The sequence below is a fragment of the Dermacentor albipictus genome, unplaced genomic scaffold (assembly GCF_038994185.2).
Source record: "Dermacentor albipictus isolate Rhodes 1998 colony unplaced genomic scaffold, USDA_Dalb.pri_finalv2 scaffold_17, whole genome shotgun sequence".
NCBI classification, from domain to species: domain Eukaryota; kingdom Metazoa; phylum Arthropoda; class Arachnida; order Ixodida; family Ixodidae; genus Dermacentor; species Dermacentor albipictus.
Genome location: NW_027225571.1, coordinates 9,920,813 through 9,941,940, shown reverse-complemented (window position 1 = coordinate 9,941,940; position 21,128 = coordinate 9,920,813). Strand labels below are relative to the sequence as shown.

Sequence of the window (21,128 nt, the reverse complement as noted above, 5' to 3'; positions counted from 1 at the left end):
GGGCAGCGCACAAATGCCGAACATCGCATCACCACTTACGTTCTACGAGTGGGCATGCAGGAACATAACACTACAGTTGTTTGTCCCAGAAAAGCACTCACTGGATCGCTGAGTGCAGCTTAGAAAAAAACATGCTCACCAAAGAACATTTCCAACACAAGGAGATGCTAACACTTCGCCTTCGTTCGCGTGGAAAGCACTGCTTGCTCCAGCATTTTTCGCTTCTTAGAGAGGCCGGCTCTTCGCAGTCGGCTCGTACATGTAGGGACTAAAGTATAAACCCCATACAAGTGATCTTGCACGCGACAGCGACAAACGAGGCGACGGCTGTCGCGTTCACTCGTTGCCTACAAGCCGAACGCCACGCGAGCGACGGCTTTGAGCGACGATTTCCCGGTATCAGGGCAGCAATACAAGCGCGCAGACTAGCGTGACGAGTGCTTTATCAATATAAGTTGATGCATTTTACGGTAAAAAGGAGCATAAAACATTTCTGCAGGTCTTGCACTAGGTTCTTATTCTTGCACGTGTAAAATTCAATAGTTCGCTCGTTCCGTGCGACAAACAGTAGTATTTAAGTTATGTACACCCAGTTCCGGCTTCGCACTATTGGCTAGTCGCTCATAACACTTCCGGGCGACGAGCGATGACTTCTAGATTTGTAGAAACGAGTGATCGAGCGACAACACCGAGCGATCTGTTCAAGCGACGGCCTGTTTTGTCGCTCGAAGCCGTCGCCCGTCGCCGTCGTGCGCAAGATCGCTCTCGTGGGGTTTGGACTTAACGCCGCACTCTTCAGAGAAACACGAGCTCTCCAAATTTTCCTTGACCGTCTCAGCAAAATAGCGCATAACTACCTTGCACCGGTGCTTCGTGTGTAGCGGCAGCAGCCGTTTCGGACGAACACCTTTGCTGGCGTCACCAAGCACCCGACTAGTCACAGGCGGAAACGAGGCGCGCGAGCTGCCCTGAGTCTGCTGCTGCACGTTTCGTCGAAATAAAACCTGTTTGCGCTTCTTTCGCTCAATTTCGATGCGATATATGAATTCAGAAGGTTGAAAACCATGACGTACTGCTCTTCACTCATGTTTTCTGGAGAAGCTTTCAGCTTCCCTTTAAGCATTTCCCATACGTGGGCCGATCCCGCAGATGGTGCAATGCTGTTATTACCCGCGGCGGAGGTGAAGCAGGCGCTAAGCACTCCCCGTACGTATGCCGATCCCGAAGATAGTGCAATGCCGGGCCGACCCGCGGCGGAGGTGCAGTTCGCCATTAAGCGGCCCACACACAGAGCTTCGCTGGTCATCCTTCTTCACAGGGTGGAAAGGCACTGAGATTTATTTATTTTTTGATAAGGTGCTATTCTGATCGTATTCAACGCTACTTCCTGATTTTACACATACATTTAGGTAGAATAATCACCAATTAATTTTTGCTCTTCGAAAACTTCCTCAAATCCTTGTAGTAGTGACTGAGTCGTTGTCAGTGTGCACAGCGCTCGCCCCATCCTCAGACAGTGTACCTTCGGCTTTACCTTCGGCTTTACGTGTGGTGAGCGTGGTGTGGGTCCTCGATCACCGTGTTTTTTTTTTTAATTAAATAGCCGACCCACGTGCACGCACGTTCCTAAATGGGCCAATGATATATGTTCTGCCTACTTCTGCTTACATCAGTACGGCTAGATATAGAAAACAAGCACTTTTAAAGTGCTCTGCAAATCAGACATTCCCAGTGAGAAGCTGAAAACATATGCTTTACCCTTGGTATAGCACAGATAAATTGAAAGCCTTCGTCACAAGATAACGATGTCGTATTACACGCCTGAATTCTTATCCCTAGAAGTGTAGTCTCCATGGCACTGTTTTATGTGTGTCATTTCTGCAAAGATCCTGAATGCATTATATTTTTTTATTAAGCTACCACCGATTCGCAATAGAGGAAAACGAATAATTCAGAATTCCATTCCGAAAATTAGGCTTTTATAATATCTGAATGCGTTTTTGCGAAAGAATTGCGATTAAAGTCCGTGTGTGAGTTCCTTGGTAACTCTAAGAGAATACACAGTTTATTTGCGGATTTATTGTTTTGCCAAACTGCAATTTACAGTAATTTACTTATTCTTAGTTATTTACAAACATTCCAAATAACTTGCTTAAAGTTTAGAATGCTCCAGCTAGCTCACATTGCAAAAACGTACTTTTTTGCTACAACCGCTATTCGCCGGCTTTTCGGCCAGTGCCCCGTAGTGGGTATGCGCCGTGGTATAGAAAACAAGAAGGCAAGGAAGCAATAAGAATAAGCAAGGAAGAATAGGTGAACGTTTCAGCACGCAATTGTTGGCCAATCCCCCAGTGTGGGTATGAGCCATACCATGAGGCCATCATCGTCATCATCATCACCGACCGACTGGCGTTCGACACGTGCCGGGAGATTGACTAGCTGCTGCGTGCATCAAGCCCTGCTTCTCGAACGCGCGAAGCTACTGCGGCCGCAAACTGCAGCTGGCCGCCCAGAACTGGGAGGAGCCGTGAAGATCCGCGCGACCAACAGCAGCGTCCGACCGGCAACCGCGAGGCCACGCACGTCAACCGCATGGCGACCTCGCAATCTCCTGGCGAAACCGGTGTGCACGGGATCGGGCGAGCATCTCAAGAAGTCCTCAGCATCATCGTTGCCGTACTGGAGAACCCCAACAGCAGCGCAGAGCATCGCGAGCAGGCGTTGTCTGAGCTCGTGCCCCTCACTAAAGATGGCTCACCAGAGATGTGGGAAAACCACTTCAGAAACATGCTCGGCTGCTTGGTGAAGGAACTGGAGGACCAAGAGGTGCCAGTAAAGGTGGCTGCACTGCGCGCGTTGGCTGAATTGTTGAAGAGGCAGCCGCAAAGGTTCCACAGTTATTCTGAGCTCACCTTGCTCAAGATCTTCACCGCACTCAAGCAACCTGAGAGAGAGGTGAGCCGAGCGGCCGAGCTATGCGCCCTGGAGGCTGCTGCGGCGCTGCCAGCCGAGGAGACAGTGCGACACCTGCACGCGGTCACCGGTGAGTCGGACTTGCAAGACGTCGTCGTCGCTGCGATCAGGGTCATCTCCCGACTGACGGAAGTGCATCCGAAAGCTGTAACTGTCCAGCTTCTACCGCAGACGATGCCACTCTTGAAGAAGGCGTATGACCACAATGCCAGTGCGGTGCGGAAGGCGGCAGTGTTCTGTATGGTGACGCTGCATGGCGTGGTCGGCACTGAACTGATGCATCCGCACGTGGCTTCCCTGACGAGATCTAAGATGGCGCTTCTTAATCTCTACATCAAGAGGGCGCAGCGAAACAGCAGCGAAAGTGCAACTGGCTCGTCTTCGACTGCAGCATCTACCAACATTAAACTGTAAAGTGGGCGTGTGGGGGCGGGGAGGAAACGGCACCTACCAAGTCAACGTGTGCCTATGGGCTGGGCTACTCGCTTTGCTGCTGCTCTGGTGAAAACAGTGGTCCCGTGCTGGACTTTGCTTGCTGCAGCAACGGAAACATGAACTTTGTTTATTGTGTCGTGTGTTTTTTTTTTTAATTTCTTCGAGCGTGTGACTGCAGCCCATTAAGCTGCAAAGTGCTTATCTTCAGGTTTCCATTTCAATTGCTGCGAGGGGGGGGGCAGTGCTCCACTTTTATGTGAACAAGTTGGTGACTTTCATGGGCTACCCTTGTGTTATTTTCTGGGGTATTAAAATTTGTAAATGTTTGCAAATGCCTATCAATGTCGCATTATTTTCGCCAAGATTTAACTATAACTCAGCAAGGCGGAATATTTGCGCAAGCAGGTTGCGGTGGTGCAAGAGTTGGCAACTGCGCGCAAAGCATGCTCACAACTTATGAATTTTGCCGTGACACTTGTGTTCGCGCACCGAGCTTCAGGCCAGTTACACTTAACGCTCACCCACATTAGGCCATGTAAGCGATCAACAGGCTGACTGCTTCACCAGTGCTACACCTACTTTTGCCCCATTAAGCAAGTTTTACAGCGAAGCTGTCTGTAACTAGTAGACAGTTTTGATTAACGTTTGCCCTCAAACGTAAACGCATCATATCCAGCTTTAGTGGACACGTACCCACTAGCGCCCCAAGCGGCCCCGGCACGAAGCTAGCGCGTTTTCAATGGAACGAGCGGGTTTTTCGCGAATAACAAAAGCTGCAGGTCGATTATCAAAAAAGCCAGGTGACAGACGTGTTCTGGAAGACAATCCACACGAGCCAAATGCAGTGGTCACTCTATGGCACGTAAGAATTTTGTTCCCACAGCGGTTAAAGATTTAGCAATGGAAGCCTATGGAAACGACGAAAATTTGTACTCGATTTTCTAGGCGAGAACTGTCCCTGTTATTAAACTACGGCGTCTATCGTAATACCCAGTGCAGCGTATGTAGTCCGGAGACTCAGCTTCCGATTGATGCCTATCCCGACTCTCCACACATGGCGTAACACTGTTCCCAAAAGCGTTTTTTTTTTAACGCTGTCGTGAAACTTCACCTGGTATCTATAAAATGATGAGCGTACCACTGGGCGAAGCGTCGGAAGCCGTGGCCGAGTAGTAGAATCGCGCGCACCTTTAGTCCCGCGTCGCGTAGGACGCGGTTTCGTTCCCGCTTCGCACTTTCTTTTAAAGCCGCATAGGACCTAGTTGTGTAGTCTTTCACTAGATGGCAGAAACAAAACCCAACATTTGCTTTCGGTTCTGGTTTTTCAGCGGCGCAGTTTCTTTGTTTTTTAAATCCGCATAGGACTTAGTTTTATACTCTCCCACCAGATGGCAGAAACACAAAACTCATGATTTGCTTTCGGTTCTGGTTTTCCAGTGGTTCTCTTGAAATATTATGTTTACAATTTTTCCTTCCTAAAACATAGCAGTGTCGTGTTCATTCGATGTCATCGCTTTTATGAAAATTTTATTCATTGGACATCATAACTAGAAGCTTGCGCATAGCTTTGTGTTATGAAAAAAAAAATTTCGTGCTTTGTAGCGTGCCACCCGGGAGAACAAAATGCCCATTCTTAATGCGTTCTTTTGGATGGTGCGTTTTCTTCTACTTTCGCCTGTCCTTAATGGCGCATACTCCAAGCGAATCAGGTCCGCCTAAGCCACAATGCCATCCGGTGGCCAGTGACATTCCTATGCAACATTCGTGCGGAACAAAGGGTCTGCTAAGCTGACTCGCTGCCCGAACGTTAATTATTTCTAAAGATTCATCCAAATAAGAAATGCACCAAGTAGGAAAAGATGCATCGCGTGGATTAATAGCTGCTGTTAATGTGTTCCCTACAGCCAAGTGGTGTGAATCCGTAGGTGTGGCCGTAAAAAAAACATTTGAATAAATGTCCCGTGCTGTGCCTGCACCGGTCGCTCTACAGAGAAGCTGGCTTGGCTAGCCGTCAGTATTTAGGATCAACATAAGGCGTCGCTCATTCGGTGCAGTTGTTTTCAATGCGCAGCATTCTTTGGCGAGTACCCCAGCAATTTGGTATCAAAGTCGTGCAAAATCGTGTCTGTGACGCCAAAAAACTTAACGCATTTCCCACATGAATACATAGGTCATTGTAAAAAGGGTTGGGGTGGCCAACTGGAAATTGAAAGTGGCATCAGCATAAATTTGGGCGAGGTCCAGGGATGGGCCAAGTTGAATTTGGTAGCTATATAGGAGTGTCCCAATCTAAATTTGGGGTGAAATGGTAATGAGCCAAGCTGAATTTTAGGCTGTTATGGGGGTGGCCCAACCTAAATTTGAGGTGATACAGGGGTGGATAAGCCTAAGTTTGGGGGAATATGGGGGGTGGGCCAGCCTGGATTTCGGGATGATACGTGGGTGGGAGAACCCACATTTGGGGGGATATGGGGGTGGGCCATCCCAACCATGCGATGATATGGGGCTGGGCGAAGCTGAATCGGCGGTGATATGGGGATGGGCTAACTTTAATGTGGGAGTGATTTGCGGTGGGCCATCCTAAATTTGAGGTGATAGAGGGGTGGGCCAGGCTAAGTTTGGTGCTGATATGGGGGTGGGCCAACCTAAATTTTGGTATGCGTCAACTCGAAATTTGGAGGACGATTTATGGAAATTCGTGCGTGGACCAACTTGAAAATTAGGGGTGGCCCAATTGAAATTGGGGATTGGGCCAACTTGAAGTTTAAGGCTGGGTGAAAAGAAAATCGGGCGTGGCCGACTTTAAATTTAAGGGTGGGCCAATTTAAATTTGAGGGTGTGCCAAGTTGAAATTTGGGGGTGCACGGTTCAACTTAATGTTTGGGGTCAGCCAATTGAAATTTGGGGACCTGCTTACGAATAGTTAGACATATAGTGTTTCTGCATATTTTTCATCATCGCAAAGTACGTGTATTGATAATTGTTACCCAATACCCCTCAAGGTGAGCTACCACTCGAGCCTTCCCAGCCCACTGAGCTAATAATGCCACAGGAGTGCTCTCATCGTGACGACTGCGACGTTCAATGTGGAGATCCACAATAACAAATCGCAGACCGAGCTGACCATTTTCACACCAATGTCATCGATAACACTACTCGCTCGTGCTAGACGCAACACAAGCTTACAACGATCATAATTCAACTTTCAATTGCACGCTAGTCGACACGTTCTCAGTGCACGATTTCGTCAATCATCTGGATATATGGACCTCGCTGGATGTTTTACTGTTATGTTGCGTCGTTTTTCACGAAAGCCTTCTCCCGCAAAAAGAATACATATTTGAGATTGACGAGGCAAGCTAGTAAATAACTCATACGAAGCAAATGCATAAAGGGTTATAGTGATTTTTCAAAAAATATGTATAAGTAAATAAGATTTCAGATGGTATTGTTTCGACCGGGCATGACAATGATTTCTTCGCGCCTGTCACGGTGCTTTGATCGAAAGCCTAATCATTTTGCTCAAACGTGTTGCCCCAATACTACTGTGTAGTATTGTAGTACTACTACTGTTGCCCCAGTACTGTGTACTGTTGTTGATATTGTAGTAATGTGGAGTTTTCCTCTTCATAACAGCGCAAAAAGAAAAAAAATATTACAGATAGTAGCTAAGCGCAACGTACATTGGAAGATCTGAAACCAGCAATTATGTTTAATTTGCGGGTTGGTCTTCTCCGCTGGTTTTGTTTGTTTTATCCGCTGATTTTGTTTGTGTACAACTTCAGCAAAAACAAAGATACTACTATTTCATTGCCAGGACCTTTATGCCCTCCACACACACAAGAAGGACACCAGATAATTGACATTATCAGTTTATAAACTGATATTGTTTTGCTATATTTCAGTGCAGCGTGGTGTCTGCCAAAGGAGTATTTTCTTAGTATCAGTCCAGTGTTAGCAGTGAGAAGCAGTTCGGTCTACCATCGCCATGAGGGCATACTAGCCATTGTAGCGCTTTACTCTATGACAGGTGCTAAAAACTTGGTGTGCTTTCTCCTTTCCGCAGGTCGTCCATCCATTCTTTCATGGTGACCATCAACGTTGTGTCCGTCAGGCCTCCTCCTCATTTTAGCTTCACCATCGCGAGAGCGGACAGAGAAAGGAAGCTTTCTTCACAATCAGCCCCAGCGGGTTTCCAACAGTCGGAACTGCTCCAATCTGCACTCAGTGGCTGGGCATGCTAACTACATTCTTAGTTTCACAATGGCTAGAGCGCGCAGAAGAAGTAGAGCTTTGGTCGCTATCACTACCACGAACCCATGTCAATGCAGATATAAGTACGTGCAGGGGCTGGGCATGCTAACTTCTGCGCTACCACCTGCCGCCGCCACCTCACATTTTCTATGCATACCTGCTTCTTGTTTTCATCGCAGACGCATGCAGGACAAACGCGGATAAGTAATTGGATTGTATTGGGAAAACGTTCATTAAGCCTGTAGTAAAGCGGGAAGGCGCGCTTCGGACGCGGCCTACGTCGTCATCGTGGCGGGTGCTCTGCGAGGGCCGTGGGTTGTGGCGCGAGTTGGGCTGTGGGTACATAGTGTTTTTTTTGGCTGGTAGTTAAGTATGCCCGTGCAGAGGGATATTTTCAGAAGACGTGACTGGAATATGCACAGTATCATGCCTAAGATTGTAATTTATTTTGCTTATTACACATTTAAATGTCTTTCTCATAATTTTAAACGAATGAAAAAAAATAAATTATGGGGTTTTACGTGCGAAAACCACTTTCTGATTATGAGGCACGCAGTAGTGGAGGACTCCGGAAATTTCGACCACCTGGGGTTCTTTAACGTGCACCTAAATCTAAGTTCACGGGTGTTTTCGCATTTCGCCCGCATCGAAATGCGGCCGCCGGGGCCGGGATTCGATCCCGCGACCTCGTGCTCAGCAGCCCAACACCATAGGCACTGAGCAACCGCGGCGGGTTTCTAAATGAATGAGTCATTGGCCGTAAATTCCACAGAAGGCGGATGGGTTGATTGTATTGATATTGTCACTTAATTTCTTACAGGTAATGAGGCCTCTACCACTATGACCGGGGTTGTTGGAGAAGTATGGGAGAGGCCTTTGCCCTGCAATGGGCGTAACCAGGCTGATGATGATGATGATGATGATGATGATGATGGATGAGGCCTCTTGGGCATGCTAACAGGTTTCCAAGTTAGGTATAGCACATGAGCACTTTGTGTCATGGCACGACAGATATGCACCTCCTAGGAAACAGAACTGATAGTATAGTTCGAATGAATTCTATCACAGTAAATTATTTAAGGTGCTTTGAAAGATTAAAATTTTTTCTAGGCTATCGAGGTTCAGGACGTTTAGTTAACGCAAAAAAAAACATATCGAGCAGGAAATGCCCTGTCAGTATGCTTCACTTTCTTTTTTTTTTTCAATAAATGGAACCGATTTCCCTCAATTTTTATGAGGTGAAACGTTTTAAAAAAATGGCTGTGGCTTAGGTAAGGTTAAGCCCAGGATGCGAAGCATACTAGCCTTTATTTTAGTTGTTGAACCACTGTTTAGCCTGGTGAACTGCTGTTGCTTGGCTATATTTGGTTCGGCTAGACGAAGAAACAACTCATGCATTACTGCTTCGCCTTCAAGAGTGGAACGCGACAGCGTTCCCGTCGACCCGCCAAGGGGTGTAAGACAATGGGCTACAGGGCAGCGACTACGCGCCCCGCATTGGACGCGGTGAGCGTCGAGCAAAGCAGCGTTCGGCGCGGCAACGAAATGTGCGCCTGAGCAAGAGACGCACGCCTTAGAAACAGCTCGTTTCTAAGGCAACACCGCATTCACTAGAGGCGCTTTTGTACCGCTTTGAAGCATCGTACTCGTGGCTCAGTGGTAGCGTCTCCGTCCCACACTCCGGAGACCCTGGTTCGATTCCCACCCAGCCCGTCTTGCAAGAGTTGAGCCAAAGCCACTTCTCCTCTGTCGTGACGTCACGGTGTCACGTGGTTTCAAGGCGACACCGCCGCGCCTGAGGAGCTGGGTTGAGCTCGCGTAATATGCTTCGCATAAAATATATTTAACACAGAGATTCTCTGGAAACTTTGTATGACATATAACAAGACAGCATACCTATGTGGCCATTTCAAAATTTCCCGATCTTTTAGCCTTCCCTGGCTGTTTTCATGAAAATTTTCTGGCAATCTATGAAGCCTGCAGCTTAAGTGCAATAAAAAAATATTGTGGTTTAATGCTTGCCAAGTACTGCCAGTCCATAATATTTAGATAAAACGAATAACACGTCAGTCACTCGACATGCAGTATTAGATTCAACTGACTTGAATCCCTTGTTTAATAAAGCTTACAAGAGTTCCGGCAAGTTCGTAATTGATGGCCACACGAGTACAGCACAGAAGACACAGAGACACACGTAAAGCAAATGCAGCAATGTGAGGGAAAACTATACAATGAGTTATTTTTACGGTTCAATAGTAGTTTTCTATATAATTTGCTCTCATCACTTATGCCTCTAGTTAGCTGTTTACCTCTGACTAAAGACTACATGGCAACATTAATCAGTACCATTATGATGTTTCGTTATGTTACAGTATGATAAGCAGTTAGACAACCGTAATGGTCGCCGGTGCCAGCAACGCTACGTTTCGTTTCAAGGCAGGTTCATGTGACACACAGTGTACTTATAAAAATAAAAGAAATGCGAGAATCCCAAACGATTCCTATAAAAATAATTGTTGAAACAAAAATACCCGGCTGGACTGTGCACATTTTTCACGTGTTAATGCAATATGCCCGTGCCGCCTCAGAACATCCTCAGCATACTGAGTGCAGTTTTGAACAATCACGTTAAGATTTGCAATTTATATCCCCTTAGAACAGTCTGCAATGTCTCTTTTCTCATACTTCCAGATGAATACATTTGCCACACTTTCAGTAGAATGCACATGAACGGGGGCGTACTGATCAGGTTACTTATCAACTAAAACATGCTACGATCTCTTAGGTGTGTTGATAAGGGTAGAACAAATACAATGTCCACTGAATTGTTTGAATAATCCGTGCGTTATCTACTAAGAAAAGACCACCAAATTGATAATCTGGCTCTTTTTTTTCTTTTGTACGGCGCATATAGTATGCAGTCTGTCCAAGACGACGGCACTACATGCAACAGTAATGAAAACCGTAACACTTATTACGCACGACAAGGGCTTCGTACCATGCACGACTGGCACAATGCGAATCTGCGCCACCAGCTGCCTAGTGATTAAGAGTACGTAAACTGCATAACGCCGAAACATCGAAAGCCGCTTAACGCTTTTCATATAGCTCGAAAGATAACTTCTGCTGCTAAACTGTTTAAAAAAGAAACAAAAACAAATCTTCGGACTACCGTCAAACGCAATGCCTTCAGTTTGAAACGTGTAACGGTGCTTCCCGGAGCGACTAATTTATTGTTCTCTAACTTTTTCGGCTAAGTTGCGAAGCTGCGAGTGACTGAGCTTATCGCAGGTTTCATGCTGCAAAAGCGTTTGTGGTTGCATATAAATAGATTGGGTGAATCCAGAGATTTCTGCTAGATATTTCTTCAAGTCTCGTGTTTTGCTTGCGGTAACTTCCCAAAATTATTTAGACTGGTTGCCATGAACCTTAAAAATACTGCTACTTTTAAACTATGCGAAAACGGAAGCGCACACACTGCCGATACATGCCCCGCAAACACGGCCTTTCATCCGAACACGCTAGCAGTTATTCAACTATACGTGTCTGTAGGAAAATTCTTGATGCTAAGACAATTTCGAGATATACCCGTAAAGCGTGTCACGAGAATTTCACTACACATGCGGCGCAGCATTCATCGCGGCCGGACCAAGCGCAACGAAGTGAGATGTACCACACTGGCTGCCCAACACACACAATCCGCTTAGTGGTAGCTCAGTATCAAGGTAAAACATGGTGTACTTCCTTTTTTACGCACCTAAACTATATTGCTAAAATCAACAAGCCCGAGCGATCGCTCGCCGTAAAACATTCCGTATAGTAAAAGCGAGAACAATAGTGTCACGTGGTCGTGACGTTGAATAACACAGTAGCAGTACTGTGAACGACAAAACTAACTTTTATTGGGCGAACCTGTGCCCACAAAACAGGCTACACTTATAGCGCAACGATAGCGGCGAACACGCTCGGCGATCGTCGAAAATCTGTTCGGCAGGTCAAGCGCGTCGGCTTTTATAGAGCAGTCGTCGAATGTTCCAGACTAATCGTTCGGACCCGTGTGCCTTCCACAAACTTCTACACCATTCGCGTTACGCGATGAAATCAGATAACACAAGGTTCGGCGACAACAGACAGCCGGGTAGAAGCATCGATAACTTTCCAGAAACATCGGATACATTCAGGCGCGTCCCTCGCTGTGCGATTACAGTTGTCAAGCGGCGAAACGTGGTCGCCCGATAAAGATAAGTACACGTGTTATTACCCCCCTCTTAAAAAGCATCGACCCGATGCTGCAAACAAACGAAAGTAACAAAGAAAAGCACTCGTAGCAAAGAAAACAAACTACGGAAGTTCATCAGCGTCCGTAAAATGGTTTAAGGCGCACCACGTGGACCACTTCAGATCGTGCGCGGCGCCGCTGTGAGTGCGAAATGCCGTCTGGCACGACCTCATAGTCTAGTGCGCCAATACGTCGGATGACCTTGTAGGGTCCGAAATAGCGTCGCAGCAGCTTCTCACTGAGTCCTCGCCGGCGTATCGGTGTCCAAACCCAAACACGGTCGCCGGGCTGGTACTCAACAAAGCGTCGGCGGAGGTTGTAGTGTCGGCTGTCGGTCCTCTGTTGGTTCTTGATCCGTAGGCGGGCGAGCTGTCGGGCTTCTTCGGCGTGCTGGAGGTAGCTAGCGACGTCAACATTCTCTTCGTCAGTGACGTGGGGCAGCATGGCGTCGAGCGTCGTCGTCGGGTTCCTGCCGTAAACCAGCTTAAACGGCGTGATCTGTGTTGTTTCTTGCACCGCCGTGTTGTAAGCAAATGTCACGTACGGCAGGACGGCATCCCAGGTCTTGTGTTCGACGTCGACGTACATCGCTAGCATGTCGGCGAGGGTCTTATTCAGCCGCTCCGTAAGACCATTCGTCTGCGGGTGGTAGGCCGTGGTCCTCCTGTGCCTTGTCTGACTGTATTTCAGAATGGCTTGGGTGAGCTCCGCTGTAAAGGCCGTTCCTCTGTCCGTGATGAGGACTTCTGGGGCGCCATGTCGAAGCAGGATGTTTTCGACAAAAATTTCGCCACTTCGGCTGCGCTACCTTTCGGCAGTGCTTTAGTTTCAGCGAAGCGGGTGAGGTAGTCTGTCGCCACGACGATCCACTTATTTCCGGTTGTTGACGTCGCAAAGGGTCCCAGCAAGTCCATAACGATCTGCTGGAATGGTCGGCAAGGAGGCTCGATTGGCTGTAGTAATCCGGCTGGCCTTGTCGGCGGTGTCTTACGTCGCTGACAGTCTCGGCATGTTCTGACATAATGGGCGACGTCGGCGGTCAGGCGCGGCCAATAATACTTTTGTTGTATCCTCGAGAGTGTCCGGGAAAAACCGAGGTGTCCAGCGGTCGGATCGTCGTGTAGGGCGTGCAATACTTCTGGACGAAGTCCTGACGGGACAACAAGAAGGTAGTTGGCGCGGGCTGGTGAAAAGTTCTTCTTCACGAGGAGAGTGTTTTGAATCGTGAAGGAAGATAGTCCGCGCTTAAATGCCCTGGGGACAACGTCGGTGTGCCCTTCCAAATATTCCACCAGGCCTTTTAGCTCCGGGTCTGCCCGTTGCTGTTCAGCGAAGTCTTCCGCGCTTATCATGCCAAGGAAGGCATCGTCATCTTCGTCATCTTGCGGCGGCGGGTCAATGGGGGCGCGCGATAGGCAATCGGCATCGGAGTGTTTTCGTCCGGACTTGTAGGTGACAGTGATGTCGTATTCTTGTAGTCTGAGGCTCCACCGCGCCAGTCGTCCTGAAGGATCCTTTATACTCGCTAGCCAACACAAAGCGTGATGGTCACTGACGACTTTGAATGGCCTGCCATAAAGATAAGGGCGAAATTTAGCTGTAGCCCAAACGATGGCGAGGCATTCCTTTTCGGTCGTAGAATAGTTGCCTTCCGCTTTTGACAGCGACCGGCTAGCGTAAGCTATCACCTGTTCGACTCCGTTTTTCCTCTGGACTAGAACGGCACCGAGGCCTAGGCTACTGGCGTCAGTATGGATTTCTGTATCGGCGTACTCGTCGAAGTGCGCAAGTACCGGCGGCGACTGCATGCGTCGTTTGAGTTCTTCAAATGCGTCGGCCTGCGGCGTTTCCCACTTGAACTCAACATCACATTTAGTTAGACGTGTCAACGGCTCGGCGATGCGTGGCTCGGCGATGTCCTTGACAAAGCGCCTGTAGTAGGCACACATGCCAAGGAATCTACGCACTGCCTTCTTGTCGGTGGGCTGCGGGAACTTTGCGATGGCAGCTGTTTTCTGCGGGTCGGGGCGTACTCCGGATTTACTGATGACGTGGCCTAGGAACAGAAGCTCGTCGTAAGCGAACCGGCATTTTTCTGGCTTCAGAGTGAGCCCTGATGACTTGATGGCCTCTAGTACTGTGGCAAGCCGCCTAAGGTGATCGTCGAAATTTCCGGCGAAGACGACGACGTCATCCAAGTAAACGAGACAGGTCTGCCACTTCAGTCCTGCTAATACTGTGTCCATGACGCGCTGGAACGTTGCAGGCGCCGAACACAGTCCGAATGGCATAACCTTGAACTCGTAGAGGCCGTCTGGCGTGATGAAGGCGGTCTTTTCGCGATCCCTTTCGTCGACTTCTATTTGCCAGTAGCCAGACTTCAGGTCCATCGATGAGAAGTATTTAGCATTGCAGAGCCGATCCAATGCGTCGTCTATCCGTGGGAGGGGGTATACGTCTTTCTTCGTGATTTTGTTCAATCGACGATAATCGACGCAGAAACGTACTTCCACCGCACCTCCACCAGATGTCACGTGGTCGTGACGTTGAATAACACAGTAGCAGTACTGTGAACGACAAAACTAACTTTTATTGGGCGAACCTGTGCCCACAAAACAGGCTACACTTATAGCGCAACGATAGCGGCGAACACGCTCGGCGATCGTCGAAAATCTGATCGGCAGGTCAAGCGCGTCGGCTTTTATAGAGCAGTCGTCGAATGTTCCAGACTAATCGTTCGGACCCGTGTGCCTTCCACAAACTTCTACACCATTCGCGTTACGCGATGAAATCAGATAACACAAGGTTCGGCGACAACAGACAGCCGGGTAGAAGCATCGATAACTTTCCAGAAACATCGGATACATTCAGGCGCGTCCCTCGCTGTGCGATTACAGTTGTCAAGCGGCGAAACGTGGTCGCCCGATAAAGATAAGTACACGTGTCAATAGCGTGTTATCAAACCATGCCAAGAACAAACCGACACTATACCCGAGTCGCCTGCGCTACATGCAGCCGGTTCGGGCTACGAAATGCGCTCACATAATCGTGAGCTATTGACGCAAAACATCTTTGCTAAAGCTTCCCGTTCAGTGTAGTTGACGTGTGATGCCACAAAGAAGACACGCATACACAGACACCAACGTTCAGGCGGACACCGCACACCGGTACAACCGTTTACGTGCCTGGCGCACTCGTTGATACGGCGCACCACCGCGCATGCGCAAGAGCTCCGAGCATGCGCAGGTGCTCCGCGCGCGAGGGCGTGTGCGCTCGGAGGAGTGTGAGCGCCTTTTTCTCCTTCATTTTTTTTGTCTCTTTCTCTCTCTCTGCACGCCATGCGCGCCGGAACGGGTGGCTTTTCCATTATTCTTTTTTCATGGACGAAGGAAATGCGCTGGCAGGTTGTATGACAAACGCTGTGGGCTATCGTATGAGACTGGAACGCCAACATGAATGCGCTGTTTGTAAAAGCCGTTACAGGGCCCTTTGGACATCTCAGGCGCATTATTGCCAGCGTCGATGAGTAATACAGCGTATTTGTAGCATATCTTCCAGCGTACCACCAAATTTGATGCCCGCACGTACGTTATTGCTAATTTTCTGTTCCGATTATAGGTCAAAGCAATCAGTACAGCATTGAGGTACTCATATGCGTGGCTGCGCAGGCATACCGCCGGCGAAATACTGGGTGGGCTCAGAGAATTTGACACCTATTTTAAGTGAATGAGAAACTTTGATGAGCTTATAGTGCAGGATATCAGTCAACAAAAAACCGCATTATGTTAGTGAGGCAGCCGAGATATGAAGACAATGTGAAAAGTATCCGAGACTCGGACGACACACAATGCGAACACCACATGCGCGACATCGGTTCATCGCAGATTCCCGAAGTCCGCGTTGTCAGCTACAAACATTACGAGTTTCTTTGCTGTTAGCTTGATGCCTGTTTGAAATGCACTTGTAGCTGAAGCTGGCGTTCATAACATCTATTATAACAATTGGATCGGCGTTTTGCTTTCTTTATTCTACTGCCGCAAAAGTGATGCGACAACTGTGAAGACTGTCTTGGGATTGCCGACAGCGACTACGTAGATCATATCATGTGGTCAACAAATGTCGAGGTACACACTATGTGTCTACTAAAGTCTACAAATAGGCTCTACAGCAATCTCAGCAGTATACAACTTCAGTGGCTTATATCAAGCGCAGCTACGTATTATCCACCGGTACTTGCGCTTGGTTACAGCGTACACGGGTTGGGCCCAGATTAGCGACGTTTGTCTATTGTTAATATATAGACATGCAAGACCACGACAACTCAGAGGCAGACGAGGTGGTGAATTCACCACCTGCTCTGCCGGCTTTCGCCACTTATTCACCACCTTTGCCTTATCTTCACCATCTGACCTTCACCACCTGGTCTTCGCGAAGTGTACGTCCGGGAAGCCGCCAGGTTTAGGGCCTTCGGGTGCCTGGAAGACCTTGGTGACTCGGACGGTGCCTGCTCCGCCGCGATCCTCGTTTGGTGCAGCTGCACCGAACGCAGACTAGCAGTGTGCACGGTTTGCCCGCCGCGCCGGGGTTGCGGTGCCGTCGTGAATGAACCAGTACCATATCATCGCGTTTGCAGAGGGCAGGGGGTACGGGAACTCGGAATAACATATTATCGACTTTCTTCTATAGACATTCAATACACTGGGAGTAGAGAAAAAAAAAGAAACCTTGTCGACCATTGTCCATAATATAGAGAGTCTATAGACAAAGTATGGACAAAAATAAACAGAAACTATATCGGCTTTCGTCTACAGGTAGCCCATATAGAGGGGAAGCAGACAAAAAAGAAACGAACACCATATCGACTTTTTTCTATAGACTGTCTATAGACTGAGAATAGACAAAAAATAGAAACGTTATCGACTTTTCTCTATAGACAGTCTATAGACTTTGTATGAACAAAAGTCCAAATCTATAGAAACGCAAGGTCGTCTATAAAAAGTCTATAGACTTTCTATAGACAGTCTAAAGTCATTTTTTAAGGGACAGACCTTAGTAAACTGTAGGTTGTCTTTACCGGATCAGCGATCTCTTGCCCGTTTCCCTAAAGGTGTCCATATACTATGCACTATTCATTATAAAATATGAAGACGCCGAGTAAACAGACACACACAAGAGAATAGAACGGGACAGGGCGCCACTCGCAACTGTTTTATTTACAGAACGCAGGCACATATATACTGTCAGTCAACACATGCGCACAAAGCAAACATTCATTCACGCATCTAATCAAACATTCATGACGCAACACGCTCAAGAAACCTCGTCTCGGCCTTATATAATGTTATCGAAGTATCGCCAACGCACAAGCTGCCTTTCTTGCCTATGTGATAGGCTTCAACCAGTTCCCTTGCTCTAGTATCTTTACTTCGGGCAAGAATCCGCACGTCTGAAAAACGTGGTTCACAAGAGCGTGAGGGACAGGTCCCGATGTGCTTAGCCAAATTTGGGCCCTCTTTCATTAGCTCAACATTTCTTTCGTGCTCCCTGACACGCTCATTAACACAGCGCCCGGTCTGACCTATATAGGAACGACTGCACGAAAGGGGGATCTCGTAGACAACCCCTTCGGCACACTTCATGAAAGGTCGCCCATGTTTGGTTCCACAGCCTTTTTTCACTTCTTTTTTCTTTTCTTTTGGCGATTTGGGTGCAAAGGCTTCTGAGCTTCCTTGGGGCTGAAAACACTAGCGGGACGCCATGTCTGCTCGCTACCTTCTTCAGATTGTGGGCCACCTTGTGCACATACGGCACAGCCACCGGTCTCACCTCTTGCCGAGGGGCCTCTGCTCCAGCTCTCATCGCCTTTCTCTTCATTTTCTGTAAGAGGCTTTCGGCTACTCCTGTTAGGAGCGAACCCTAGCCCAACAAGAAGTGCTTTTAAGATACTATGCACTAGGTTTTCCAAATTGTCCTATTGTGCACTGGTCTGGGGCACTACAACAATAACTAATTTTCAGCAGTTATTGCCTCTGCAAAAGAAGGCATTTTGGGCTATTGAGGGTTACCATGGTAGGCCCGAAAACCTACCAACATTACCACTCTATCATAAGCATGATTTACTTCAAGAAACCATGTTTACATATATCGCCAGTTACAGTACATCCATCGTAATCGTTTGTATTCCATTGCTCCAAACCGCCCTCCTTCTAAATACACCCTTCGCCAACACAGAAACTTGGTCCCTAAAACGAGGACAAATTACGGCAAACAAAAGCACGATTGCCAGATTCCAGTTGTTCGCAATAACCCATCTTTAAGTGTCATGTTTAGTCTCCCTAAGAACCAATTTTAAAAAGACATGAAAAATTACTAATCAGCACTGACTAAATATAATTTCAGTTTTTTACTTAGCGAAGCATCTCTTGTTTTCCTATCACGTTGTTTACGTGTGTGTTTTCTTTAACGACCTCATGCCCTGTTTATACACTGCCTTTTGATTTAAGGTGCACTGTCGTTGTATCAAAAGTAATATTTTTCACGGTAATACTGTGGTTTGATGAAATGTGTTTTGTTCACTATCATACTGTGATGCAATGTATTTGATGCAATGTGTTTTGTTCTTTATCATACTATGTTAATATGTATTTCTGTCTTGCTCACTGCTGTGTCGACTGTTTTGGGGAACTGTGACCTCTTCAGGCTTTACCGCCTTTTGTCGCAGTTCCCTCTTTCATCTTTGAAGGAAAATAAACCTCAACTTCAACTTCAACATTTGTTTATTCAAAATTGGCAAAAATTGCAAATTTTCAGAAAACGAAACCATCAGTTTACAACTCTGTCTTTCGGCGATGGAAACTGATATCACAGTTCTGTGCATTGCATCTTACAGCACATCTAAAGCGGAAAAAATCGATATATTACGCATGAATCTAAAAAAAGTTTAGTAATGTGGAAATACAGCTTTTCCACAACCCTTGTTCACAACGTAACGACTTCACGTAAGATATAAATCGGCATATTTGATTTGTCCGCTTTGAGTTGTCTAAAGGAAGCTGTTTACAGAACCGCGATATCAGTTCTTGATGCGGAGTTATTAATTTTTAAATTTCGTGCTTCTGTATTTTTCGCACTTTCGAATTTTTGAAAATCTTTTACCAAGAATTCAAGCCCTAAATGGAAATTCCGCTTCCAATAGTCATTAGAGTTTACCTTTCTCTCCCGAATTCAGCGAATTTCATTAAAGTCGGCCCAGGGGTTCTCAGAAAAGCGTTTCGGCGTTTTACATCTACTCGAATAGGCCGCGCCGGAGTTGGGCCCGAGTTAAAGCTTACTCTTGACGACTTCACTCTTAAAACGGTTGCACCCTTTGGGGCGTATATTTGTCCCACAACGATAATCGTCATCTGCCTTGCTTGCGTTTCCTTTCGTGAAAACTATAGGCGTTCGCTACTTTCCTGTCGACAATGCCGCGTCACGCTGATATCGCGCACGCCCTTCGTGACTGGGAAGTACCGGGCTCGCAGCGTTAAAGAAAGGAAACGCGGGCGAGACGGATGACAATTATTGTTGTGGGACAAGATAAGCCCCAAAGGGTGTAAATTTTTCTAAGAGTGTTCGGTGTAAAAAAAAGGAATAAAATAACAAAAGAAAAAAGAAAGACGCCTCAGCCGTCAATGTGGCCGCCTCAGATTTCGTCATGATGGCACCGCCACCATCGGCACGGCTCCGTGCGCAGCTGCCAAGCTGTTCACTTTCGTTATCTTTCTTCCCTCTTGATGCCAGCGAGGCGCAAATCTGCACAATCATTCCGTCATGCATCGCTTCTGCGACCAAGCAAGATTTCGGCGGCACACGTTCACTGCCGTATTGACACTAAAACTTTAAAATGCTTGCCTTCGAGAAAGCAGCATGAATAAGAATTGAACGCGACTATGTGGCCATGGGGAACATGTTCACGGGGCCATACTATTGATGACAGCAGTTAGCTTGCTTTCAATAACTTGTTGGCTTGTTTTACCCTAGGTAGACATTAGGCAGTATAATGCCAAGCGCTTGGTGGCGCTACCCACCACCCCGTTCCAAAGGGGACGCTCATAACATCCATCCATTCATCCATGTAAACAAGAGAGGAGGCCATGAGCAACGCCAACTTCCGGCTTCATTAGCTTCACAAAGAGTGACGTCAGGGTCTCCTGAGTTTCCTTCCTCCGTGCTGAAACGTTATCACTTTATTCTATGACGTTATCCTAATGTCGTGAAGGCGCGAGCCGACGCACGGCCGGTCTCGAGAGGTGCGCGCGCTTCTCTTCTTGCCGGTCTCTAGGGGAGCGCGCGCTCTCCTTCGAAAGCGCGCGCTGCCCTAGAGACCGGCAAGAAGAGAACCAGTTTTGCCCCCGTTTTTCTGCACGTCGATTGGTCTCCCTGCCGTTGCCCTTGGAAACGCGCGGATCTTGAGTTTTGCTTGTGTTTTTCTTTTTCGTTCGCGCCATTTTCCTCCTGAGCACGGCTGGCTCGGTGCTTTAGCTCGGTTTAGCGAACGTTGTGCGCAGTGTTTTTGGTCTATGTGCTAGCGCTATGCCGGGCTGTTGCGCATATAACTGCAGCAAGAAACCTGAAGATGGTTATGCCGTTTTTAGGATACCACAACGAAAGCGTAACGGCTTGCGTAGGAAGCAGTGGCTGCATGACATTGGCTGAAGCAACTTTGTTCTGACAAAGAACAGCGTTGTTTGCGAGCTGTGGAGTCTTTCTTATAGCTCGTAGCAAAGCATCCCGTAATGCTGAATTTTTTATCATTCTTCCGGCCTGCTCACCAGCGTTTTTGTTGCGGTTCTCCTCAGTATGCTTAATATTCTGGGGTGGCTCCATCACTTCGCACGTCGCTAACTGTTGTTATTCAGTCGGAAGCGCAGTATTATTGATTCTGCTTTGCGCCCTGAAAAAATGAGTGGCAAGTATCCCCGTAGTGTTGTAGGTGATGAGCGTTCACTAGTCAAAATTGAGCTTTTTTTAAGTTTTAAGGCGAAAGTCTTTAGATCTTTATGTTTCAAGGTCGCGTTCTAAACTGGAAATATCACGTGACCCAAGGAAGGCCAGAGGGGACCCAAAGCATGTCCACCCCTGTATGAGAGAATGATTACCCAAGTTAATTAATGAATCATTAGTGGTTGACATAAAGTGGATTAGG

The 21,128-nt window shown here is 47.4% G+C and overlaps 1 protein-coding gene across 1 annotated transcript; it reads left to right on the top strand.

The window, feature by feature from the left end:
• Positions 1–2,592: 2,592 nt before the first annotated feature.
• On the top strand, positions 2,593–3,387 carry LOC139052062 (CLIP-associating protein 2-like). Its single transcript, XM_070529131.1, has one exon. It carries the CDS (start codon positions 2,593–2,595, stop codon positions 3,385–3,387), a length of 795 nt encoding a protein of 264 aa, XP_070385232.1.
• The last annotated feature ends 17,741 nt before the right edge of the window (positions 3,388–21,128 follow it).

What these genes read in the sequence shown, in the direction of transcription:
- LOC139052062 (XM_070529131.1), top strand. Translation starts at nt 2,593, where the DNA reads ATGGCGACCTCGCAATCTCCTGGCGAAACCGGTGTGCACGGGATCGGG.